The 24,626-nt window shown below is 42.7% G+C and overlaps 1 protein-coding gene across 4 annotated transcripts in view; it reads right to left on the reverse strand.

Moving 5' to 3' along the window:
* The window catches only part of MAPK9 (mitogen-activated protein kinase 9), a 58,996-nt gene that overhangs the window by 15,839 nt on the left and 18,531 nt on the right, over positions 1-24,626 (reverse strand). For 3 of the 4 annotated variants that reach the window (XM_019469700.2, XM_019469699.2, XM_019469701.2), the window contains exons 3-5: positions 14,601-14,730; positions 11,656-11,714; positions 7,041-7,179 (exon numbers count right to left, since the gene is read on the reverse strand). In XM_019469700.2, coding sequence (XP_019325245.1) covers positions 7,041-7,179; positions 11,656-11,714; positions 14,601-14,730 — 328 coding nt within the window. The remainder of the gene's footprint in view (positions 1-7,040; positions 7,180-11,655; positions 11,715-14,600; positions 14,731-24,626) is intronic. The other variant, XM_019469702.2, reaches the window with a different exon arrangement.

Genomic DNA, 24,626 nt, shown 5'->3' on the forward strand with positions numbered 1-24,626 from the left:
TGATGAAAAAGAATGAAATCTTGCCATTTGCAACTACGTAGCTGGAACTAGAGGGTATTATGCTAAGTGAAATCAGTCAGTTAGAGAAAGACAGATACCATATGATTTCACTCATATGTGGAATTTACGAAACTCAATGGATGAATATAGGGGAAAGGAAGGAAAAATAAGATAAAAATAAAGAGGGAGACAGACCATAAGAGACTCTTAAATACAGAGAACAAACTGAGGGTTGCTGGAGGGGAGGTGGGTAGGGGGATGGGTTAAATGGGTGATGGACATTAAGGAGGGCACTTGTTGGGATGAGTACTGGGTGTCATATGTAAGAGATGAAATCACTGGGTCCTACTCCTGAAGCCAAGACTACATTGTATGTTAACTAACCTGAATTTAAATTTGGAAAAAAGAAAGAAAAGAAAACATGCCCCTTTCACCTGTCAGAAAATTCTTGTCGGCTACTGATTTGGTTGGAACATACTTTACTGCCATCTGCTGGAAAACTGATAATAAAATGCAAATCAGGCTGTCCGGTGTAGACAGTGGTCTTGGCAGGCTTTGGGGAAAGTGGCCAACCTCTGGATGCCTGCTAATGGGAGGCTCCCCACTTCTGTGCCGCTCACTCATCAGCCTTCACACAAAACCAGGTGCAGCTTTCCAAAACCAACTGGACTTAGAGCTTCAAGGCAGCAGAGTCAAGATAGTTCTGTCCCTTTAAATCTTGAAAACCACCCCAAACAAGGAAAATAAGAAACACACATTAAAATAGGAAGGACACCTGAACTTGGGGCTTGACCCACAGGGTGTGGGGATAGTGAACAGAGTGAGGCATCCCTGGGACAGCCAACAAGAGTGCACAAAGCATGTGTAACCGAAGAAGGGCGAGGGCAGCAGAAGAGGAGGAGGCCGAGGGCATCACCCCACAAAGCACCACAAGGCCTGGTCACTTCTCAGATCAGAACCCACTGACTGAAGGGGTATCCTAGGAAGGAGGACTCTGCACATGGGGACAAACATCCACTGCCTTGATATCCCCAATTCTTCCCCACAGGTACCATAGCCACTCGCCTGGGTGACCGAACCTTGGCATGGGAGGCTAAGCAGTTATCTGGAGGACTACTGGACAAAAGCTCTGCATGGACCTTGCAACTCGAAGACCCACTTAGAAGGGGGTTGGGAGGCCGGGTAAAACATGGAGACTGGTCCAGACCTCTTCCAGCTATGTTATGATCCTCTTTTCCAATCCGTGTAGATGAATGCATTTGTGCAATCAATGGCTTCACGCCGTCCCTGGGGCCTTATTAATCGTTCCAGCAACTCTACCACATCGTGCACAGTAGCTGCAACCAGGACTATGAGCTGGTTATGTCGCAGAGGTCTACACTCTCTAGGACCACCTAGTTTCTTCCGGGCTGGACTAGTGAGTCAAACTGAGATATGACAGAACCGCTATCCCCGCATTCCTTAAGTTGCAATGGTGGCGCTAATCTCCTCTATCCCTCCCAACCCCCCGAGATCAATATTTTTGACTTGAGGGGACAGTCTCATGTTTCCACTTGGCCTTCCCCATCGTGATACTTCTTACCTCACAGGCTAAGGAACCAATGCAGAGGTCACTCCAACTGCCAAGTGTATCCTTTCCAATCATACCCTTGCAGGGCTGGGGAGGTGACTGCCGGGTGGATCCACGGACCCAGTGGCCCACCGTGAGCCACCAGAGTCAGACCCCTCAGATCTGAAGGTTTGGGTCACATGTAGGCAAGCCATAGTGACCTGCCAAGGTGGTGGCTGAAGGTAGGGAGAATGGAGAAGGGAGAGAATGAACATCTGTTGGGGCCCAGAGAGCAGCTGCAATGACAGGAGCTATAGTTTGTCCCAGTGGCCTACCTCCTCTCAGTTCCCCTCAGGAAGAGAAGCCCATGGGGAGCATCGGGGAGCTTCTCTTGACCTGTGTGGCTCTTGACCAGTGACTGTGCGTGGCAGAAGCCCCTTCTTGTGAGACACCAGACTTCCCTGGCGGGTGGCTCATGGACTCCAGGGCGGGCAAAGCTTTCTGAGAGCTGTTCTGCAGCTCTGCCCTCAACCCCTCCAAAGGGTCAGGCCTGTGCTGCCTCCTTCTGGCCTCTCCACCTGCTCCAGCTGCTCCAGCCCACTCCCCAGTTCTTCCTCACAGGCCTTCTCCCAAAATGTATCCTGCAGATCCAAGCCTATCCTGGCATGCCAATGCTGTCAGTGAAAAACCCCATGCGCTCTATGGGGACAAAGAGCAGCAGAGGGGCAGGAAATGACTTGACTGAGTACAGCACATTCCAACCTCAGTGAGTGGCCCAAGCAAGACAAGGGGGACCACAAATCCAGGAGACACTCAGGAAGTGAACGACAGGTGTTCTAGAAGGCAGCGTGCAGCAGGGATGGGACACTGAGGGAGGTTTTGGAAAGATCTGTATAAAGGTAATGGTAGACCTTCCAGATCCCCCCAGCTTCACCCCAGAAGAGAGGCCTGGGCTCCTTCTTCACTCGTACTGGCCCATAATTGAGAAAAACTGAAATCAAATTTCCAGACTAGGGCCTCAGGCATAATACCAACAGATGTGCTGGTATGTGGCCCAGGGAGGGCATGGGTGAGGGGTGCAAGCCTGAAGACAGGGCTCTGTGGTGGAGGCCTGCATCCCACCTGGTGAGAACCTGGCCCCACCCCAATTCTCACTGCTCTATGGCATGGCCTTCCAGACTGAAGGGGCCACAAAGTGCCCACCACAATTAAAAATTTCCACATCAAGGCATATCATCATAACATTTTAGAATGCAAGAAATAAAAGAATATTTTTAGAAGATTCCAGAGATGTAACCCAACAGGGCACTTGCAAAAGATCAGGAAGAAGAATGGTATTAGAAAGCTCAAAAGCCAAATCATACCACACTACAACGGGGTGCTGCATTTACAACCTGGAGGGCGACTGATGTGTAGCGGAGAATTCTATGTCCAACCATACTATGACTCATGTGGCAGGGCAGAGTAAAGAGTTTCAGGCATATGAGGCCTCAGAAAATTTACCTCCCATGCACCACTTCTGGGGAAGCTACTGGAGGATGTGTTCCACCGAAACAAGGGAGTAATCCGAGAATGATGGGACAGGGGTCCAGAAGCAGGGGGTCCAACACCAGGAAAAGGCAAAGAGAACCACCAGGAAAAGGCGAAGAGAACCACCAGGAAAATGCTGGGCCAGGTCCAGGACAATCCCTCCGCATCAGGTATGGGGGCAGCCCATCCATCTGGGAGCAGCACTGAAGCTCCAAGAGCGATATCTCACAGGTGATGCAACAGCATATCATCTGGGTGAACTGAGAGAAAACCTAGATGCCCCGCAGAAGGCTTAGCGTTAACTTAGCAAGTAGAGAATAGAAAACCACCCCATCCTTGAAAAACAAAACAATGAAAACAGAAATGCAAACAAATCAAAAAACAAGTACTGTTAACTTCAGGGACAAAATGTTGAAAGGAAAAGAAATACAATCATGGTATAAATAGGAGGCTGTGCAGCGGAGAGCATGTAGGGGGTCACGATGATGTAAAACACACTATCGATACTGGCCCAAACTTGAGATTTACAGGTTTACAATTCACAACAGTGTAAATACCTGGGAAAGCAGGGGACAGGAAAGGTGGCAGGGAGTGGGTCTGGGTGGGTAAAATGGAGCTAAATTGGTACCTTACGTCCCCAACTGAAAAAAGGCCAATGGATAGAGATCCACTATTATTTCAATATACAGACAGAAACACCAATGTGACAGCTAAAAGAACAGGGTTTGCTTCTGGGGAGTGAGAAATGAGAAGGAGAGAGTGGGGACCCTCTTTTCAAATAAATATTAGAACTATTTGATCCTTAATTAAAATAAGGAACAAATCAACCGACTTGCTCAGCAAATTGCAGAACAATTACATAAAAGTTGATCCCCTTTCTGAAAAATATAAATTCAAAAGGACATAAGTACATGCGGATATTTTGGTATCAGCACAAATAAGGAGAGAGTGTCACTGTAAAGTTAGTAAGGAAACACACCTAACTGCTATCACTGGCCACCTCCAGGCAGCAACGGAGAGCTGGGGGCCTTTTACCTCTTTTAAATTTTGAATCATAGAAGTGATTCTAAAAAGTGGTAGGACCGTGGGTGTTTTATTTTTCAAATAATTAAATTTTACGTGTAGTATGAAAGCACTTTAATAAGCCAAACCGAAAGCGTGTATCTTGTGTATGGATCTGTGTATAGGAGAAAGGACTGGAGAGGCTCACGGACAACTGTTAACCCACTAAAGGACTCTTGCAGTTCACCTCTTGGGTCTTGGAGGGGTCCCAACAGGGCCTCTCACTCTTTGCTTTCTCTCTCATTCCCACAACGAACATACATGACTTTTCATGAGCAAACATAAAGCCTGGCAGGCACACAAATGTGTGAACAGATACAAGAATGGCAAGGCCTGTGGGGTGGTGACAGGATGGAGAAGTGGTCCGTGGAATCATTTGCTCAGGTGTCCTCAGGTTTCAAAACATTGTGCTGGGCAATGCAGACACCTCTTTGGACTTTGGACTCTTTTTGACTTTGTGGTCAGCAGGAGTGGGACCAACCTTCAGGGATGGAACATTCTGTAACATGGGCATGTGTGTGCCTCAGCCCTGAAAAGGTCCCCAGGAATGTGAAGGTATTGCTTCCCCATGAATCTCCTGCTCCAAGAAGGGAGAAACAAGTGAGGCAAAGCATTTCCCTTTACAAAACTGATAAGGCTGAACATTACGAGGCCTAGTAATAATAAGGCTGGAAATTTATTCTAAAACGTGAATTTAACACAAAATGTGTTCAAGAGTGTCTTCGTTTATATAAAGGCCTATGAAAATTTTAGGAAGAGAAATAGAATGGTATGTTGGGAAGTCTTTATTTTTAATTAAAAAATTAATATTACTTATAATGTTAAGTGAAAGAAGGCAGAGACAAACACCATATTTCACTCATATGTGGAATTTAAGAAACAAAACAAACAAACAAAAAAAAGCAAAGGGATAAAAAAGAGAGAGAGAGAGAGAGAGAGAGAGAGAGAGAGACAGGCAAACCAAGAAACAGACGCTTAACTCTAGAGAACAAACTGATGGTTACCAGAGGGGAAGTGAGTAAGGAACGGGTTAAATAGGTGATGGGGATTAAGGAGGGCACATGTTGTGATGAGCACTGGGTGATGTATAGAACTGTTGAATCACTATACTGTACACCTGAGACTAATATTATACTATATGTCAACTAACTGGAATTTAAATAAAAACTTAAGGGGCGCCTGGGTGGCTCAGTCGGTTAAGCGTCCGACTTCAGCTCAGGTCACGATCTTGCGGTCCGTGAGTTCGAGCCCCGCGTCGGGCTCTGGGCTGATGGCTCAGAGCCTGGAGCCTGCTTCCGATTCTGTGTCTCCCTCTCTCTCTGCCCCTGCCCCGTTCATGCTCTCTCTGTCTCAAAAATAAAATTAAAAAAAAAAAATAATAAATAAATAAAAACTTAAAAAAGAGAAATAATGCTATTTTTAAACCAAATTTGTATTATTCGAACTGAACACTTGGTGGCAGCAAAGGCCACATTTTAAGAAACAGCACCCAGTCAGGAGGACGTCTCAGTGTGTGATGCGCCAGACAGGCCCTGGGAGGACCAGGTACGCTGCCCACGCATGCTGGCTTTGGGGTCACAGACCTGAGGCCCAGGACGAGGATGAGGGGCGAGGGCAGATTAGTCCTCTCAGAATGGGTGGGCTGTGCCACTGTGGCCAACATTTCCTGGCACCTAAATGATCTACTCTGCACCACTGAAAATCTCTCTATTCTTTTCTATGTGAATAGGCTTCATTGTTCCTGTCTCACTATCTTTCTCCCTGCACAGATTTTCGTTCAGAGAAATTACAACTTCTTGATGTTGGAAGGGAATATCTAACAACAGTCTGTCAACAAAATTAGTATGGTAATAACGTAGGGAATGCTAAGAATGTTTCCAACAAAATTATATTATCTCTGCCTATAGCCTCACACAACATTTTAGTTGTTAAAGAAAAATCTATCATGATGGTCTGCTTACACAGTGCTACAAGTCAAAAAATAAACAAGAACTCCTAAAACCAGCTTACAGAATTACACTGTATCTCACTGGTTTTTAAATATTACTTCCTGATAGTCCAGGCAGCTGTCGTTCAAATCCCAGGAGAGCCCAGTCAAGAGGCCCACCCAAGGCCATTCCCAGAGTTCCCAACAGTGGGGCTGGGATGCTGGAGTGGCAAAATTTTACAACATAAGAAATGGATATTTGGTCCATAATTTAGGTAAGATTTCTCAAGCAATGGTATAATTTACTACTTAGCCTCTAACCATTCCCAACCCCAAACCTAAATTCCTGGCTCTTTAAAAATGCCATTTCAAATATGGTGAATATATTAATAGATGAGTCTGGGTAAATAGTTTGGGATAATTTGGTAGTTCTCTGTCCTGTTCTTGTAATTTTTAAGTCACTTCAAAATTAAAGGTTAAAATTTCATTTTTTTCTTTTGCAGCATCAAATGGAGCAGCTCAAGCCTACATCCAGGGTGGCTCAAGCGGGCTGGGGAGAACCAGGCACTTCACAAAAACATCTTCTACTCTCAACAGGATTTGGAAACTCGACACGATCCCACGGTTTCTTTGGATTCTCAATGCTGACAACTTTTAAAAAAAATTGGGGTGCCTGGGTGGTCGGTTAAGTGTCCAACTTTGGCTCAGGTTAAGATCTCATGATTAGTGGGTTTGACTCCTGCATCAGGCTCTGTGCTGACAGCTTAGAGCCTGGAGCTTGCCTCGGATTCTGTGTCTCCCTCTCTCTGCCCCTCCCCTACTTGCCCTCTCTCTGTCTCTGTCTCTCTCTAAAATAAACAAATATCAAAGAATTTTTTTTTTGAAAATATTAAATTCTTTTGTACCTTGAGAATCATGGTAACAAAATGGTTGTGATTTTAAAAACAAAACTGACACGGCATCACTACTTACTCTATGAATTATACCAGCTGAATGCAGATGTTTAATACCACAGAGCATCTGGTAGAGAAGGTAGGACATTCTTTCATGGTCCAACTCCATATGAATAACCTGACATAAGTTAGCATCCATTAATTCCATGACCAAATACCTGAGGAAAAAAAAGATCAGCCATGTACACATAAAAATTACCCCAAATTCCTTCATGGTTACTAAACTGTATTTATAGGAAACAGTAATAACTTACTACCTAGTTATTGCACTGGCTAAAGCAAAAAAAGAAAAGAAAAGGAAAAGAAAATAAAAGAAAGATAACTTTCCTCCAAACATTTATAAGGTATCCTGTCAAGAAGTAAACATATAATGGAACTTAGTAGAAGCTTAGGAAAAAACTGCCACTGTGATGTATTTCAAGTTAAAGACAAAACAATTTTATATCATAGTAAATAGAATCTCAAAATTCAAATTCTCCTAAATCTTTATTTTTATTTATTTATTTATTTTTTGCTACTGGATCATACTTACCAGGATAGAAACCATGCTGTTACTTGCTTCACCTTAAGAAAATTTCTGACCTTGGGGCACCTGGGTAGCTCAGTCGGTTAAGGGTCCGAGTTCGGCTCAGGTCATGATCTCATGGTTCATGAGTTCGAGCCCCGTGTCAGGCTCTGTGCTGACAGCTTGGAGCCTGGAGTCTGCTTCAGATTCTGTGTCTCCCTCTCTCTCTGCCCCGACCCCACTCACACTGTCTCTCTCTCAAAAAATAAAGGTTAAAAAATTCTTTTTAAAAATTAAAAAAAAAAAAGAAAATTTCTGACCTTCTTCTCCCACCAGCTGTGCTCCATATTCTTATTCTGTCTGCAAGCAAAACTCCCCAAAGAGGTCTGTATACTTGGCATCTCCAATTCTTCTCCCATTTTCTTTTACTCCCATTTTGAGTAAGTGGGGCATAAGCCCCACCCCTCTGCTGACACTGTCCTCCTCAAGGCTCCTGATGACTTACTGCCGTGTCACAAAATGTCCCTGGCTGATCGTGCCCTGCTCCTTTCCCCAACTTCTTACCGTTGGGGCTGCCAACCCTTGGTCCTTGGCCTCCTCCTCTTCTCTATCACAAGTCTTGGTCATCTACTCTGATCTCTGATCTCAATGCTTTAAGTACCATTCACAGACCATCAACTCTCAAGTTCCTACCCTCCACCCAGGCCCCTCTCCCAAACGCCCAGTTCCCAGGCCGACTTGGGCATCCAAGAGATGTCTCGAGGCCCATGTCCAACACTGATCCCGGCTTCTACCTTGCCCTCCAGTCTGCTCAGCCTGCAGCCCACCTCATTTCAGCTGGGAGCACCTTTAACCTAGAAGGGGCTCGGGCCAGCGCCAGGCTCTGCTCTCGACTCCCCTACCCTCACACTGCAGTCCTCCACAGAGGAGTCCTCCACATTACAATCCTCACACTACCGTCCTCACACCACAATCCTCCACGGTGGAGTCCTCCACACTGCAGTCCTCCGCACCGCATTCCTCATACTGCAGTCCTCACACTGCGGTCCTCCATGGTGGAGTCCTCACACTGCAGTCCTCCATGCCACAGTCCTCCACACTGCAGTCCTGCACACTGCAGTCCTCCATGCCGCAGTGCTCACACTACAGTCCTCACACTATAGTCCTCCACACTGCAGTCCTCCACACTGCAGCCCTCACACTGCAGTCTTCCACACTGCAGTCCTCACACTACAGTCCTCCACACCGCAGTCCTCACGCCGCAGTCCTCACACCACAGTCCTCACACCACAGTCCTCCACACTGCAGTCCTCATACTGAAGTCCTCCACACCGCAGTCCTCACACTACAGTCCTCCACACTGCAGTCCTCACGCCGCAGTCCTCACACCACAGTCCTCACACCACAGTCCTCCACACTGCAGTCCTCATACTGAAGTCCTCCACACCGCAATCCTCACACTACAGTCCTCACACTACAGTTCTCCACGCCGCAGTCCTCCACACCACAGTCCTCATGCTACAGTCCTTCACACTGCAGTCCTCACACTGTAGTCCTCCACAGTGAGGTCCTCCACACCGCAGTCCTCACACTACAGTCCTCCACACCGCAGTCCTCACACTACAGTCCTCCACACTGTAGTCCTCCACACTGTAGTCCTCCACGCTGTAGTCCTCCACACTGCAGTCCTCACACCGCAGTCCTCCACACCGCAGTCCTCACACCGCAGTCCTCTATGCCACAGTCCTCACACTACAGTCCTCACACTACAGTTCTCCACGCCGCAGTCCTCACACTACAGTCCTCACACCACAATCCTCACACCACAATCCTCCATGGTGGAGTTCTCCACACCGCAGTCCTCCACACCACAGTCCTCATGCTACAGTCCTTCACACTGCAGTCCTCACACTGTAGTCCTCCACAGTGAGGTCTCCACACCGCAGTCCTCACACTACAGTCCTCCACACCGCAGTCCTCACACTACAGTCCTCCACACTGTAGTCCTCCACGCTGTAGTCCTCCACACCGCAGTCCTCACACCGCAGTTCTCACACTGCAGTCCTCACACCGCAGTCCTCTATGCCACAGTCCTCCATGCCGCAGTTCTCACACTGCAGTCCTCACACCACAGTCCTCCACACTGCAGTCCTCATACCGCAGTCCTCCACGCCGCAGTCCTCACACTACAGTCCTCACACCACAATCCTCACACTACAATCCTCACACCACAATCCTCCATGGTGGAGTCCTCCACACTGAAGTCCTCACATTGCAGTCGTCACATTGCAGTCCTCACATTGTAGTACTCACACCACAGTCCTCCATGCCACAGTCCTGCACACTGCAGTCCTTGCACCACAGTCCCCACACTGCAGTCCTCCACACCCCAGTCCTCCACACCGCAACCCAGAAACCAAAGTTATTCTTTGAAAATATAAATGTAAGTCAGAGAAGCTCATGCCTCTGCTCAAGCCTCACTGCCTTGTCTTAGAGTAGAAGGAAGTCCTTACAATAGCCCAGAGGCCTGGCAGTGTCTGGCCCCATCACTTCTCTGAGCGTCCCCCACTTCTCTCCTCTGCTGCCCAACTCCAGCCACACCGGCCACTTGCAACTCAGAGCCCACCAGGAATGGCCCCACTTCCACACCTTCTGCCGTTCCTTCTATCTTGATACCATCTTCCCTCAAATACCTGTAGGACTAACCCCTCACCTCTTTCAAGGCTTTCTTTAAATGTCACCAATCCAGTGATGTCTTTCTCCTACCACCCTGCTTACGATTGCAGCCTGACTCTTAACTGCCAGCACTACTGACCCCTACACCATGCCCCACTTCTTCCAGAGCACTTGCCACATTCTTATGATGGCATCATTGCCCTGCTTGTGCTGATTGCTTATCTTCTCTGGCCTCCTCAAAAGCTCTCAGAAGGACTATGACCACCCGCAATTTTTTTTTTTTTTTAAGTAGGCTCCAAGCCCAGCACAGAACCTAATATGGGGCTTGAACTCACAACTCTGATCAAGACCTGAGGGGAGATCAATCAAGAGTCAGATGCTTAAGGGGCACCTGGGTGGCTCAGTCGGTTAAGTGTCTGACTTTGGCTCAGGTCATGACCTCGTGGTTTGTGGGTTCAAGCTCTGGGTCGGGCTCTGTGCTGACAGCTCAGAGCCTGGAGAATTCTTTGGATTCTGTGTCTCCCTCTCTCTCTGCCCCTCCCCTGCTTGCGCTGTCTCTATCTCTCAAGAATAAATAAACATTAAAAAAAGAATTAAAAAAGAAAAGAGTCAGATGCTTAAGAAACTGAGCCACCCAGATGCCCCTCACCTGCAATTTTAAATAATAAAAGGGATTTTTGCCTGCTTTGGGTCACTAAAGTATGCCAGGTCCAAGAGAGTGCTTAGCACACAAATGGCAATCAAATATTTTTTCAATGAATACACCAGTAAATTTAGGATGAATTGGGCATTTCAATATGATAAATTAACATTTTATTCTAAGATAATTCTATTTCAGATTGTGGAAACATACAATATTTAACAACATAATAATTTCAAATAATAATTATAAACACTCAAACCCTACAATCCTGGGTTTTGGGGGAGTGGAGAAAAACATTTTGTATTTCAGCAAAGTGAATTGGCAGCATTAATGGTCACTGTCTCCTCTGAAGAATTATTTTCGGTCATCCTTTACCTGTTATGGAGATGATAATATCTAGGCACAAATACTGAATATTATTATCGATCTTTCTTAACATTTCTCCAGAGAAAAAAGTGTCTATCATTAAAACTATACTGCTACTTGGGGCGCCTGGTTGGCTCAGTCGATTAAACGTCCAACTCTGGATTTCGGCTCAGGTCACGATCTCAGTTTGAGGGATTGAGACCAGCGTTTGGCTCCATGCTGGCAGCGCAGAGCCTGCTTGGGATTCTCTCTCTCCCTCTCTCTGACCCTCCACTGCTCACATGTGCCCTCTCTCTCTCTCTCTCTCTCTTAAATAAATAAACAAACAAACAAATAAATAAATGTATAGCTACTACCTACATTTCCTAAGTAAAACAAGCAGTTATTTTTCTAAGTTTTCAGTCTTTGATACACAGTGCATCACTGAGTAAAAATGATACTTACACATCTTGAAATTCTTCTAGAGTCTTCTGTGGTGTAAACACATTTAACAAACTAATTATCTGAAAAGAAAATTTATTTTACCTCAGCATGTCATAACTTTAACTATAAAAATTAAGTTTAATGTTAAAATGTACTAAAACTGAAAAATCACAGCAGAACTCAGTATATATTATTGTTATTAGCTTTACCAAAAATATCCTATTACGTGGCATTTGAGAAAAGTAAAATGATTAGGGTTCTCACCTTGGAAATAAGATGTACTTTTAATCAAATCACATTTTATGTGTTTCTAGTAACTTATTATGACAGAATTTTAACATATAATGTCTTTCAGGCTCTGAACATAAAAGAATAGAAATTGTGGGTAGAAAAAGACTAAACAAAGCAATATGTTAACTGTGAAAACTTAAATACTATCTACAAATTTCTAAAGCTTTGAAATATGAAGGTGAAACTTGTATCTTTAGTATGACGAAGATGAACCCCTCACAGTGTTATGTATTTACTTAAAGAGGGTTCTAGAAAGGCCTCTACCACAGGCCTTGGTCCTGGCACCCCAACAGTTAAGTGATGAGTCCCACTGCTTGAGCATCAAACACACATCCTCAGTCATTTCAAATGACCAAGGGAAAGAGGAATGATTCAGTATATAGGACCGGGGTGGCTGGTTAACCGAGGGAAAAATAAAATCGGATCCATACTTCAATCTTCACATCAACTCCAAATGGAACAAAGATTTAAACGTAAATCATGAAATCATAAAACATTAAAACATGGATAAACATTTATGTAATTCTAATGTAGAAAAGCCTTTTTCTAAGCATGACAGGAAACCTACAAAATTTTACTACATTAAACCCAAACTGAGATTAAAAAAAAAAAAGCATGGCAAAAACAACTTAATTGGGGTCAAATGGAAAAGAAGTGAGAGTTGGTAGCTTTAGCATCCAAAGATCCTCTCTAAATGCATAAGAAAGACACCAACAGCCCAAGAGAAAAATGGACAAAGGCCACAGAAAACAAATTCTTTAAAAATAAATGGCTAATAGAAATATGGAAAAGAACTCAACTTCACAAGTAAGAATAAGATATCATTTGTCATCTCTTAGATTGGTAAAGTACAACAAAAATCTCAGATAGTCTTTTATAAATATACATATACACACACACACACACACGTATATGTATACATATGTATATGTGTGTATGTGTGTGTGTTTGTGTGTGTGTGTGTGTGTGTGTGTGTATAAATGTTTATTCATTTTTGAGAGGTGGGGAAGGGCAGGGAGAGAAGGAGACAGAAGCTCCGAAGCAGGCTCTGTGCTGACAGCAGTAAGCCTGATGCGGGGCTCAAACTCAGGAACCATGAGATCATGACCTGAGCTGAAGTTGGACACACAACCGACTGAGCCATCCAGGCACCCCATTCTCAGATACTCTTAATGGAAGTGTAAAATTGATGGTCTTTCTTGAGGTCAATGTGTCAGCATATATTAAAACCAGAAGTGCGCAGAGTACGCTTTGGCCAAGAAGTTGACCTGGACAAGCGTGCGAAGTACATGTTAAGGATGTTTGTGGCAGTATTGATTATAATAGCAAAAACTGGAAACAATCTAAATATCCAGGAACAGGTGACTAGTTAAATAAATACTGTGCATCTGTACCATTTAAAAAATGGTTTCCATGTATGTTCATTAATATACCTGAGGTCCAGAAACATTCCATGAGGGAAAAAGCAGTATTTACAATAACACAGAAGGTCGAGTTCATGTGTGTATGTACATACGTATGTAAGAATGCTCACCAAAATGTTAATGATAATGAACTGTGGGATTCAAGGATTTTTGCCCCTTTGTTTATATTGTTTGAATTAAAAAAATAATAACCATACTTTTGTATAATCTGAAAAAAATTTTTAAATATAAAAGTAAAATAAAGCATACACTGGAGAAGTTAAAAACAAACTCAAAAGAATAAACTTATCTTAGTTTTGTATGTGATGTCCCTATACCAGAAAGATCCAGCATTTATGCTAAAACAAAGGGAGCAGCATGAAATTGAGTGTAGTATTAAATACTCATCAACAAAAAAAGGGGTCACAAGGGGTGATCTCCAAAGACCCTTCCAGACATAACATGTGATGATTTTTTTTATAACAAGGCAAGGTTATCAAAATCATGCTTACAATAATGCTTAGAGACTAGTGGTGGACATCCAATGTGCCTGAGTACCTCATTTTCTGGAAACTTACAATTTCTCCTTAAAATTTACAGTGCTTTGATTTCTGTGGAGATGCCAAGTACAGCTATCTTGAATATCACACTATCTACTGACATATTTAAACCTGAAATGTCCACAGTACAAGGTAAAAAGCTACTTCTAGAACAATGTTTTTCTAAAAAGAATATGTAGTGTCTCAGTTTGTTAGGTTCATACTATTGCCATTTTGTAGAAATAGAAATACTGAAACTCAAATGGTTACAGGGTTAATTGATATTGCTAACCCTCTTCAGTGACCCAAACTGGACCATGCTGCTTCTGGCTGACTTCAATTTCCCCAAGGTTAATTAAGAATTTTATCAACAGGGGTGCCTGGGTGGCTCAGTCGGTTAAGCGTCTGACTCTCGGTTTCAGCTCAGGTCATGATCTCACGGTCTCATGGGTTCAAGCCCCACATGGGGCTCTGTGTTGACAATGCAGAGCCTGCTTGGGATTCTCTCTCTTCCTCTCCTTCTGGCCCTCCCCAGACTCATGCTGTCTCTCTCAAAACAAATAAACTTAAAAAAGTTATTTAAAAAAAGAATTTTATAAATAAAATATAATCATTTAAATGGTTACTGTTATTAGCAGTTTACCCTAAGTCTAAACCCAATATATATCCAAAGACCCAGAAGATTATCCCATTATGGACAACATTATATGGAGAAAACATAGACATAACTTACATTTTTATGATTGACACATTTTAAGAGGACGAGTTCACGATAAGCTCTCTTTGCATGGGTTTGATTCTGAAAAGGACGGCTTAGTTTCTTGACTGCAACATTTATCCCAAGAACTGTATCAAAAGCAGCACTATAATTAGGAAATATAATAAGGAGCCCATTAGGATGATTCTGGAAATACTGCAATGTAGAATGTACATTCAAGGCATTATCTTTTTAAATAAGTAACAAATAAGGAAATCTCTTTCTGCTTGTTTCTACTCAAGGTACTTCTACACGTCAAGACCAAGGTAAGTTGTCTGAGAATGTGGGACGGACTCACTGCTCTGCAGAGGTACAGACAGGGCAGCTACAGTTAGGATGGGATTCAACGATTCTTTGCACACTGACTTCTCATCATATTAGTTGATATCATTATATTCAGAACCAAGTAATTCAATACACAGGATGTAAGACTAGTCAAGAAACGAAGTCTTCAGTTTAAATATGCCAATAAGTTGGGGCGGGGGGGGGGTCACTGGTTATCACAGAATAAAATAGAAGTATATTCTGGAGTATAATGGTGGAGGAAATGGTTGAGATCATGAGAAGAATATAATAAATATAAGTTTGATTGTGTTTTTCCCAGACAAAAAAATCTAAAGAGAAAACAGAAGCCAAGATCTCAGCTCATGGTAAATCCTCAAGATACAAAACCGCTAACGTAAGCAATTACTATATATAAAATTCTACTAGAAATAACTCCTTGTACTGTTATAGTAAGAATAAAATCCTGCAGAGGCTGTGTTTCTGGCATCTCAAGTTCCCAGTTGAAATTTATAGTTCCTTTTCCTCCAGAAAATAGGGAGAATTGAGTAGCCTGATGGTACATTTTGTACAAATTAGTACTAATAGTACATCAGAGGTTAAAGGCTGCCAAAGACCACCTCAGAACTGAAGCACCATTTAAAACAGTTTCTATTTATTCTATTCAGTTTGTAACATTGTTTCCACTTATACACTTCTATTAATGTTGTTTGTTTTTTTTTTTTGTTTTTTTTTTTTTTGCCAACAGCCCTAACTTAATTGAATGGGTTTTAAATTGAAGGCTGTCCTGGTAGCATTTGGTTAATGATTAGAAACTTCACGTGGCTTTGTAATTGTTTCTCTTTTAATTCAGTTCACATTATGTGTACACGTATACACATACGTAAATCCACATGCCCATATGGAAATGCATCATTCATATGAATTATAAAATGTTAAAGATAAATCTATTGTGCAACAGATAATTAATGTACATATATACATGTGCATTTGTACCTACATATATTTTTCAGTGTTAAGAACTTGAAAACAGACACACCTTTCTTGATCTCAAAAGTTTTTGTCCCAAATGAGCCAAATGGACTAATTCTGAGCTTCTGAGCAGACACCTACTTCCCCACTAGTAGTTTGAACTGCAGGAGCAACCACCTTCGATTTTTCCTGGTTTTAATTCTTGTGGTCACTTCTCAACTCCAGATGAATATACTTTTATTACCGTTTCCTCATGTATCAACTTCAGAAATTGTCTGTCTACTCCGCCAAACTGAAGATTTAACTACTTACTTGAAACCCCCAACTCTTCCCAGCTTTTTGCTCTCACGTCATTTTGAACTTTTCCCTTGTTTACCTTTGTAACTTGAAACAACGTGCCTAAATTTCTTGTTCCATCAACCTTCAAGGGAGCCTCTGGACTCCCAGTATGTAAGATAAGACCATCACCTTCCATCTCTTTTGCCTTCAGGGCTCTACTCTCTTTCCCCTCCTCCAAACTTCTGTCTCGAATGGTCAAGCTAGAGAACGTATCTGTTCGGTCTCTACAACCACGTCTTCCGTGTGTCTTCTTTCGGATGTGTCTACAAGTTGAAAGCCAAGACACACAGAGTATGTATGCATGCACACGCAAATGTCTCTAACAGCAGAGCCAGGATGACAGTTCATTTTCCAAGGATCACATGACCCTTCTTGTCACTCACAAGGGAATGAGATTGTTTCTGGCATCAAAGTCAGATGGATTTTCTTTTCTTACATCCCATCAGTTGCTCAAACATCATGTCTTTTTAAAGCTGTTTGACACTTTAGGCCATGACTTCTTCTAGCTGTTCCACCATAAGATTCCAATAAGCATTTTTTCTTTTTTTAAAATATTTATTTATTTTTGAGAGAGAGAGAGATGGAGCATGAGAGGGGGAGGGGCAGAGAGAGAGGAAGACACAGAATCCGAAGCAGGTTCTAGGCTCTGAGCCATCAGTACAGAGCCCGACGTGGGGTTCGAACCCATGAACTATGAGATCATGACCTAAGCCCAAGTTGGATGCTTACCTGACTAAGCCACCCAGGCACCCCAGCATTTTTTCTTTTTAAGAGAAGAAAAATATCCTTTTCTAAAGTCTATCCCCCGTGCTTCCCACCTTCTCGCTCACATGAGCTATTGTTTAAAGTCTATTCCATTTTTTTGAAGATATGTTTTCTTGGAGTTTCTTTCACGGCCTGCTGTAAAGCCACCACCTTGGGACTTCTTTTCACTGGTCTCCATGCTTCTGGTCATATATGTTCCTGTATTCTCTTTCTTGGTGGAGTACATCCTCAAGGAATTGCTTCAGAAAGAGTCCATGGAAGATAAATGATCTTGTTCTGCCCTCAGCCTTGACTGATAGTTTGTCTTCTGACTTCAAAATCAGCTTTCTCTTGGAACTCCACGGATTTCCAACGTTGCTTGTCTGATTTTCATCCCTTTGCTTCTCTTCCTGTTCCTCAGTTCAATGATGTGTCACAAAGAATCATGTTTCTTCAGCATCCCCAAAGCCTCCCCTTACTAGTCACTATCCCTCCTGTCTCCAAAGATAACTAATTCTGATTTTCATGATCATCACCTCCTTGCTTTTACCAGCTAAACATGCATCTTCAAGCTCCCTCCCCCTCCCACCCCATGGCTTATTTTTGTCTGGTTTTTTAAACTGTGTCTGACTTCTTTCACTCAACATTACATCTGGGACACTCACCTATTGTTGTGTGTAGCTAGAATTCATTGTGTGTCATTGCTATAATATTCCTTTGCATGACTACATGATATAATGTTGATGTATACTTCAGTTATTTTCAGTTTGCTAGCAATTATAAGAAACATGGTCATAAACATTCTCACACATGGCTCTGGGTTCCTTATACACGCATTTCTGATGAGTAGATAGCTAAGAGTAGGAACACTGAAGCACTGTCAAAGTGTTTCCCTGTACCAATTTCTAGGCATTTGGTTTTTATGTATGCTGACCCTGTGTTCTATAAATGGGGCTAAGCATACTCATTAACAAATGGGAGATGGGGTCTAATCTAATCACAACAGACACCCCCCCTTTTTTAATGTTTATTTATCTTTGAGAGAGACCGAGATAGAGCATGAGTGGAGGAGGGGCAGAGAGAGAGGGAGACACAGAATCCGAAGCAGGCTCCAAGCTCCTAGCTGTCAGTGCATAGCCTGATGTGGGGCTCGAACTCACAAACCATGAGATCATGACCTTCACTGAAGTCAGATGCTAACCAAGCCATCCAGGTGTCCCACAACAGCTCTTTAGAAGCAGAGTTTGCTCTGGCTGGTGGGAAGAGGGGAAAGTCTGAGAGATTTTTATCCTGAGAAGGATTAGACGTGCCACTGCTGTCTTTAAGGTGGAGGGGGCCATGTGAGAAGGAATGCAGGAGTCCCTACGAGCACAATGGCCTTTGGCTGACAGACAGTGAGGGATGGGGACCTCAGACCTACGGCTGCAAGCAACTGGGTCCTGCGAATGTGCTTGGAAGCACATTCTTTCCTGGAGCCTCCAGATAAGAGCACAGTCCAGCCATCATCTTGATTTCAGCCTCATGAGATGTTGGGCAAGAACCCGGGCAAGCCCATGCAGATTTCTGACCTACGAGAAGTATGAAATCATAAATGAGTGTTGCTTTAAAACACCAAGTTTGCGGTAACTTATTATGCAGCCATAGAAAATGAAAACATCCTCTCTTCTGTATTTTTCTACCCTTTTGTCTCTCCAGGCTTCATTCTGAAATTTTTTTTAATGTTTATTTAGTTTTTTGGAGAGACAGGAGTGTGAGCCGGAGGAGGGGCAGAGAGAGAAGGAGACATAGAATCCAAAACAGGCTCAGCTCAGAGCCTGACGCAGGGCTTGAACTCATGAGCCATGAGATCACGACCTGAGCTGAAGTCGGACGCTCAACCAACTGAGCTACCCAGGTGCCCCACTGAATTTTTTTTTTTTTCCTGACCCACCTTTCAGATCACTAAATCTCTCTTTGGTTATATCTAATATGCCATCAAACCCATCCATTAACTTCATAATTTAATTTCTATATCTTACAGTTCTAGAATTTCAATTTAGTTTTTTTTTTTAAGTCTTCACTTTTCTACCAAAAATTTTTCATCTTGCCTTTTACCATCCTGAACACAACGCCATAGCTATTTAAAGTTTGGATCCAATAACACTAATATCCCCTGTGGATCTGTTTCTTTTCTGTTTGTGCTGGGTCACATGCATGTTGTCTATTCTCCTGTGTGACAAGTCATTTGTGATGGTGTGTGGGGCCTTGCACTTGCAGAACTGCTTGCTATCTAGAAATAGCTTGATATCTAGAATTTAAATTCACTTCTGCTGGGCACCTGGTGGGGGGCACTAGCAATTTGGGTTCACTTCAAGTTCAGCAAATGAGGTGATTTGAGGCTGAGTGGCAGTGCCTGCAAGGGTCCATTTCTTTCAGGTTCATTCTTTTTTTTTTTTTAATTTTTTTTTTTAACATTTATTCATTTTTGAGGGACAGAGAGAGACAGAGCGGGAGTGGGGGAGGGGCACAGAGAGAGGGAGACACAGAATCCGAAGCAGGCTCCAGGCTCTGAGCTGCCGGCACAGAGCCTGACGCAGGGCTCAAACCCACGAACTGTGAGATCATGACCTGAGCCAAAGCTGTCACCCAGGCGCCCCCCCCCCCACCCCGCTTTAAAAAAAATTTTTTTTTAACATTTTCTTTCGGGCTCATTTTTAACTTCTTGGGTGCAGTCTTTTTTTGGTCAAGGCAAAAAGTTCACCTGGCCCCTTATAGGACCCTGGGCTCCAATCTGCTGGTCACCCAAGGCAATCCAAAGTATTACTCAATCTCTCAGCTATGCACTCTAGAATTCTCAAATGTCCTCAGAGGAAAGAGCCACAAATTTGGGCTTCCCCTACTAGGATTCTGTCCATCCTCAGATCCTAGCCTAGTAATTCTTCACTCACCTACTTGCTCTCTAGGCGCAAATGCTGAGCACGGGGATGGCGGGCGGATGTGGGTAGCCAACTAGCACAACTGTTTCATAGACACACTTTTAATTAACACCCCTATTTCTGGGCACTTGTTTCACCTTCGTTTTCTGTCTCTGTCATCCCTACACCTACAGCCTCTTTGGGGTTTTACTCTAGATAGGTTCTCTTCCTCACTGCAAATGTCTCAGCTACTTATTCTCACTTCCCCTGCTCTGTTTATCTGCATCAAGTTTCCAATTACTTCTTACATTTCAGAAATGTGTTAAAAGCTCTCATCCCACTGACTACTGTCAGTGCCCTCCTGCTCTCTTTGTTGGGTATCTGATCAATCATTCTAATACAGAAGCTCTAAAACTGCTCACTTTAGAGGTGAGACTGTTAAGACATACAAAGACCCAAGGATTTGTCCAAGGTCACAAAGAACTACCAGTGTGTGGATCAGAGCCGGCCTTGGAGCTCAGTTTTCCTACATCACAGGCTTCCTGTGCTTTACACTATAAATCTTCTTTATCGCAGAAATTTTGTTACAGACATTATATGTTTATTTACTCATACTAGTGGAGAGAAAATAAAACAGTGTAAGAAGAGGCTGACATTCATGGGTGAACAGAGCTAGAAAGATAAAGGAGTAAAAGCCAGACTAACCATTTAATGCTCAGGTTGTAACTGTGACTTCTAGGGTCTGCCAGATCTAACATTAAACTTTTTTTTTTAAGTTAAAAACTTCATGCAAGTGTTCCATAAAACAGATAATTCTCACTATTTTGGCTGAACAACTTGAGATTTTAGGAGAAAGAAAAACTGAACAGATAAGAAAGAAATGTACACACTTTTCCCCCGCTACAGCTTCAACAAAATCTTGCAGTTACTTAATTTTACAAAATAATATAGTTGATATTTATGAATGATTCAAAGTGATAAAGATTTCAAAACTTACTTCCTAATTTATTTCATTAACATTTTTAAAATGTTTATTTATTTTGACAGAGAGAGAGAAAGCAGGGCAGGGGCAGAGAGACAGAGAGGGAAAGAGAGAATATACCAAGCAGGCTCTACGCTTGACAGTGTGGAGTCCAACGTGGGGCTCGATCTCATAAACTGTGAGATCACGACCCTAGCTGAAGTCAAGAGTCGGATGCTTAACCAACTGAGCCACCCAGGCACCCCTATTTCACTAACATTTTTAATGAACAAAAATATGGAAACAAGAGGCAATTGCAAAAGCTATTCAAAATTAAGAGGCAGAATATTTTCCTCTGGTCCCAGCTCTTCCACTTAATCCCAGACCAGTACCTGCACTTTGGTTTCGCTGCACCCTAGTCCCTAGGTCTTCATAAAGCTCTAGTTTACACAGATGATTAACAAGTTTTGTAAACCATGCACTATTGCTACTACATTTTATTTTCAAAAATGTAAGAACACATATGCCTCTGTTAGTTTCCTATTGCTGTTGTAACAAATTACCACAAATTTGATTTAAAACACAAATCTATTATCTTCTAGTTCTGAAGTGTGTGTGTGTGTGTGTGTGCGCGCGCGCGCACGCTCACGTGGTGTGCACATCAATGAAGCATTTGGTTCAATCAGAGAGGAGACTTTATTCTAAATGTGAGCTGAGATTAGCTGGGGATGTTTCATAGATGAGATTAGTCTTGAAAGACCAGTGACAGTGTCTTAAAGACTGGTGGGCTTCTGAGGACAATCCAATCCCCACATGCAGTGGGGACAAAAGTAATGGTCATGTTTGCAGGGAAAGAACGGCTGCAGAGAACCAGTTATCTAGAAGTTAGGGCTTGATGGTGGGGGACACTCGGGCCCTTCTGTCACTGGAGGAAAAAAAGGGGCCTGACTGGTACCGTTAGTAGTTTATAACTAACGGTAGTTAGTAGTTTCTAGGAGAGGGTGAAAGACCCTCTCCTTGCACCGCATACTGAACACTTTTCTTTTGAGGCCCTCAAAGCAGAATGCCAATACCCACGATGCTGTGCAAAACAGATCTGGGAAAAAATCCTCAGAAGATGGGGTGGAGCGGGTATCACAGGGGAAGTACTCTCTCATTCTGAGGATCACCATTGCTGTGGCTCAAGGGGACCCCAAAGCCTCAAGCCCACCGGCAAGGCGAGGAGCAGTCAGTCACCCACCCGCCTGGCCAACAGCAAGGCCACACAGACTCTGGGAGAAAGGAGCAATGACGTGATAACAGAAGGCAGGTCTCCAACTATATAGGCCCAGCTCCCAGAATAGCACTTCATCTGAAGGCCAACAGATGAAACATCCCAGAAGCCCAAGAAAGATTTTCACAGCTGTACACACATCTCTACCAGAAGACATCAGTCATCTGAATCAAGTTAACTAACCCCTTTTCCATGCATCCTGTGAAGTTAGCCCAACAGGCTTTGGTTTGGTAACAAGTAACTGGGTTACAAAGCTAAGTGAATAGTGACATCGAAGATTGTGAAATAAACTGTTAGCTGCGCATGGGCTCATCAAGTTTTAATTAATTAATTAAGCTTAATTAGTTCCAAGTAATGACTTCTCACTTGAGCAGAAAACAACAAAAACCCAGCCTTTGATCTTGCCTTAGAATCAAAACTCAGGCTAACGGAAATGGGGATTTGCAAGAGATGAGATTTAGAACAGCGTCAGGGTTTTAGCCCTCATGTACTTCTTTCTGCCTACCTTTCTGCATGTGGGATAAAAAGCTGCTCCCACAAGTATTAACAAAATTGTCATGAAATCATGTAAAGGAAAACATTAAGATTTAAGTGACTTTACTATTAAGATTCTGTCAATATAGAAGTCAAGCTACTACAGGGAAATGACAACATATTTTACACACTGTACAATGTAAAAATACCATTACATACAATACTTTAGTATCAGGAGTTAAATATCCAAATGACAAAATGATAAAATAGCCTTGCTGTAAGGCACCTTCTGGTTTGCTTTTTTTTTTTTAAAGTAGACTTCACGCCAATGTGGGGCTTGAACTCACAACGCTGAGATCAAGGCTGAGTGACCCAGGCATCCCTCCAGTTTGCTTTCTTTTTTTTAAAGAAAATATTTGAGGTGAGATTCACAGACACACAAAATTAACCAGTTGAAAATGAATGATTCAGTGGCGTTCAGTCTATTCATGATGTTGTGCGGACACCAGCTCTGTATCATTCCAAAAGATTTCCGTCAACACAAAGGGAAAGCCCATACCCTGTAAGCAGCTGTGTCCCATCCCCCCGTCCCCCCTGCCTCTGCTAACCACCAGTCTGCATTTGCCTCCAGGCACCCACCTACTCTAGACATCTCATATAAACGTCTGGCTTCTTTCACTTAGCGTGCTCTTGAGGATCATCCATGTTGTAGCACGTGTCAGGGCTTTGGTCCTTTTATGAATCAAACCCTATGTGTGCACAGAACACAATTTGTGCATCTATTCATCATCTCCTGATGGACATTTGGGCTACCTTCTGGCTATTGCGAATACTGCTGCTACAAGCATCTGTGTACACCTTTGTTACAGTGTACAAAGCATCTGTGTAAGTTTTTGTTGGTACGATGGCTTTTAATTCTTTGGGGTATATACCTAGGAGTAGTTACTGGGTCACGTGGTAATTCTGCGTTGAGGATCCGTCAAACTGTTCTCCACAAGAGGCCGCAGCATCTTACATTCTCACCAGCGATGCATGAGGCTTCTAACTTCTTCACATCCTTGCCAACATTTTTTATTTTCTGTTGTGTTGATCATGGCCATTCTAGTGGGTATGAAGTTGTAACTCACTGTGGTTTTGATTTCATTTCCCAAATGACTAATGATGAGCACCTCTGCATGTGCTTATTATCTATTTATATATCCCCTCTGGGGAAATTCTATTCAAGTCCTTCGGCTGTGTTTTGTTTTTTTTTTTTTTTTTTTTTTTTTTTTTTTTTTTTTTTTTTAATTGGGTTGTCTTTTTAAAGTTGTAAGAGTTCTTTATACATTCCGGATACTAGACGCTTACCAGATATATGATTTGCAAACATTTCCCCATTTTGTGGGTGGTTTCTTCACTCTGTTGACAGTGTCCTTTGATGCACCAAAGTTTTAAATTTTGATGGAGTCCAATTTGTTCTTTTGTTGCTCATGTTTTTGGTGTCATTTCTAAGAATCCAAAGTCATGAAGCTTCCCTGGTTTTCTTTTAGGAGTTTATGCTTCCAGCACTTACATTTAGGTCAATGATTTATTTTGAGTTAACCTTTTACACAATGTGAAGCAAGGGTCCAACACATGACGTGCCTTCTGCATGTGGACATACACTTGCCCCAGCACTATCTGTTGAAGAGACTGCTCTTTCCCCAATGGATGACTGTGGCGAACTTTTCCAAAATCAACTGGCCATAAATGTATGGGTTTATTTCTGGGCTCTGAGTTAAAAAAATTTTTTTTTAATTCAGAACTTTCCATACTATAATTCTGCCACTGCTTTTCTCAGATGAGGTTTAGCTTATGATGGCATATTAGGAACTTTTGTTTAAAAACTAAAAAATTTTTAATAAAAAATACACATCTGTGATGAATAATTTCATTATTAAACATGTCTGTAAAAATTAAAGATGAAAAGTAGCGTATACAACCTGGAAGTCAAAACCAATCTCTGCAAAATGGTATTTTATAAAGTAACATGTGATTTTACTGTTATTTACATGCTGCAATGAAGTCATTAATTTTAACTGCCT

The sequence above is a fragment of the Panthera pardus genome, unplaced genomic scaffold (assembly GCF_024362965.1).
Source record: "Panthera pardus isolate Hobbes unplaced genomic scaffold, ASM2436296v1 HiC_scaffold_2, whole genome shotgun sequence".
Taxonomy (NCBI): Eukaryota; Metazoa; Chordata; class Mammalia; order Carnivora; family Felidae; genus Panthera; species Panthera pardus.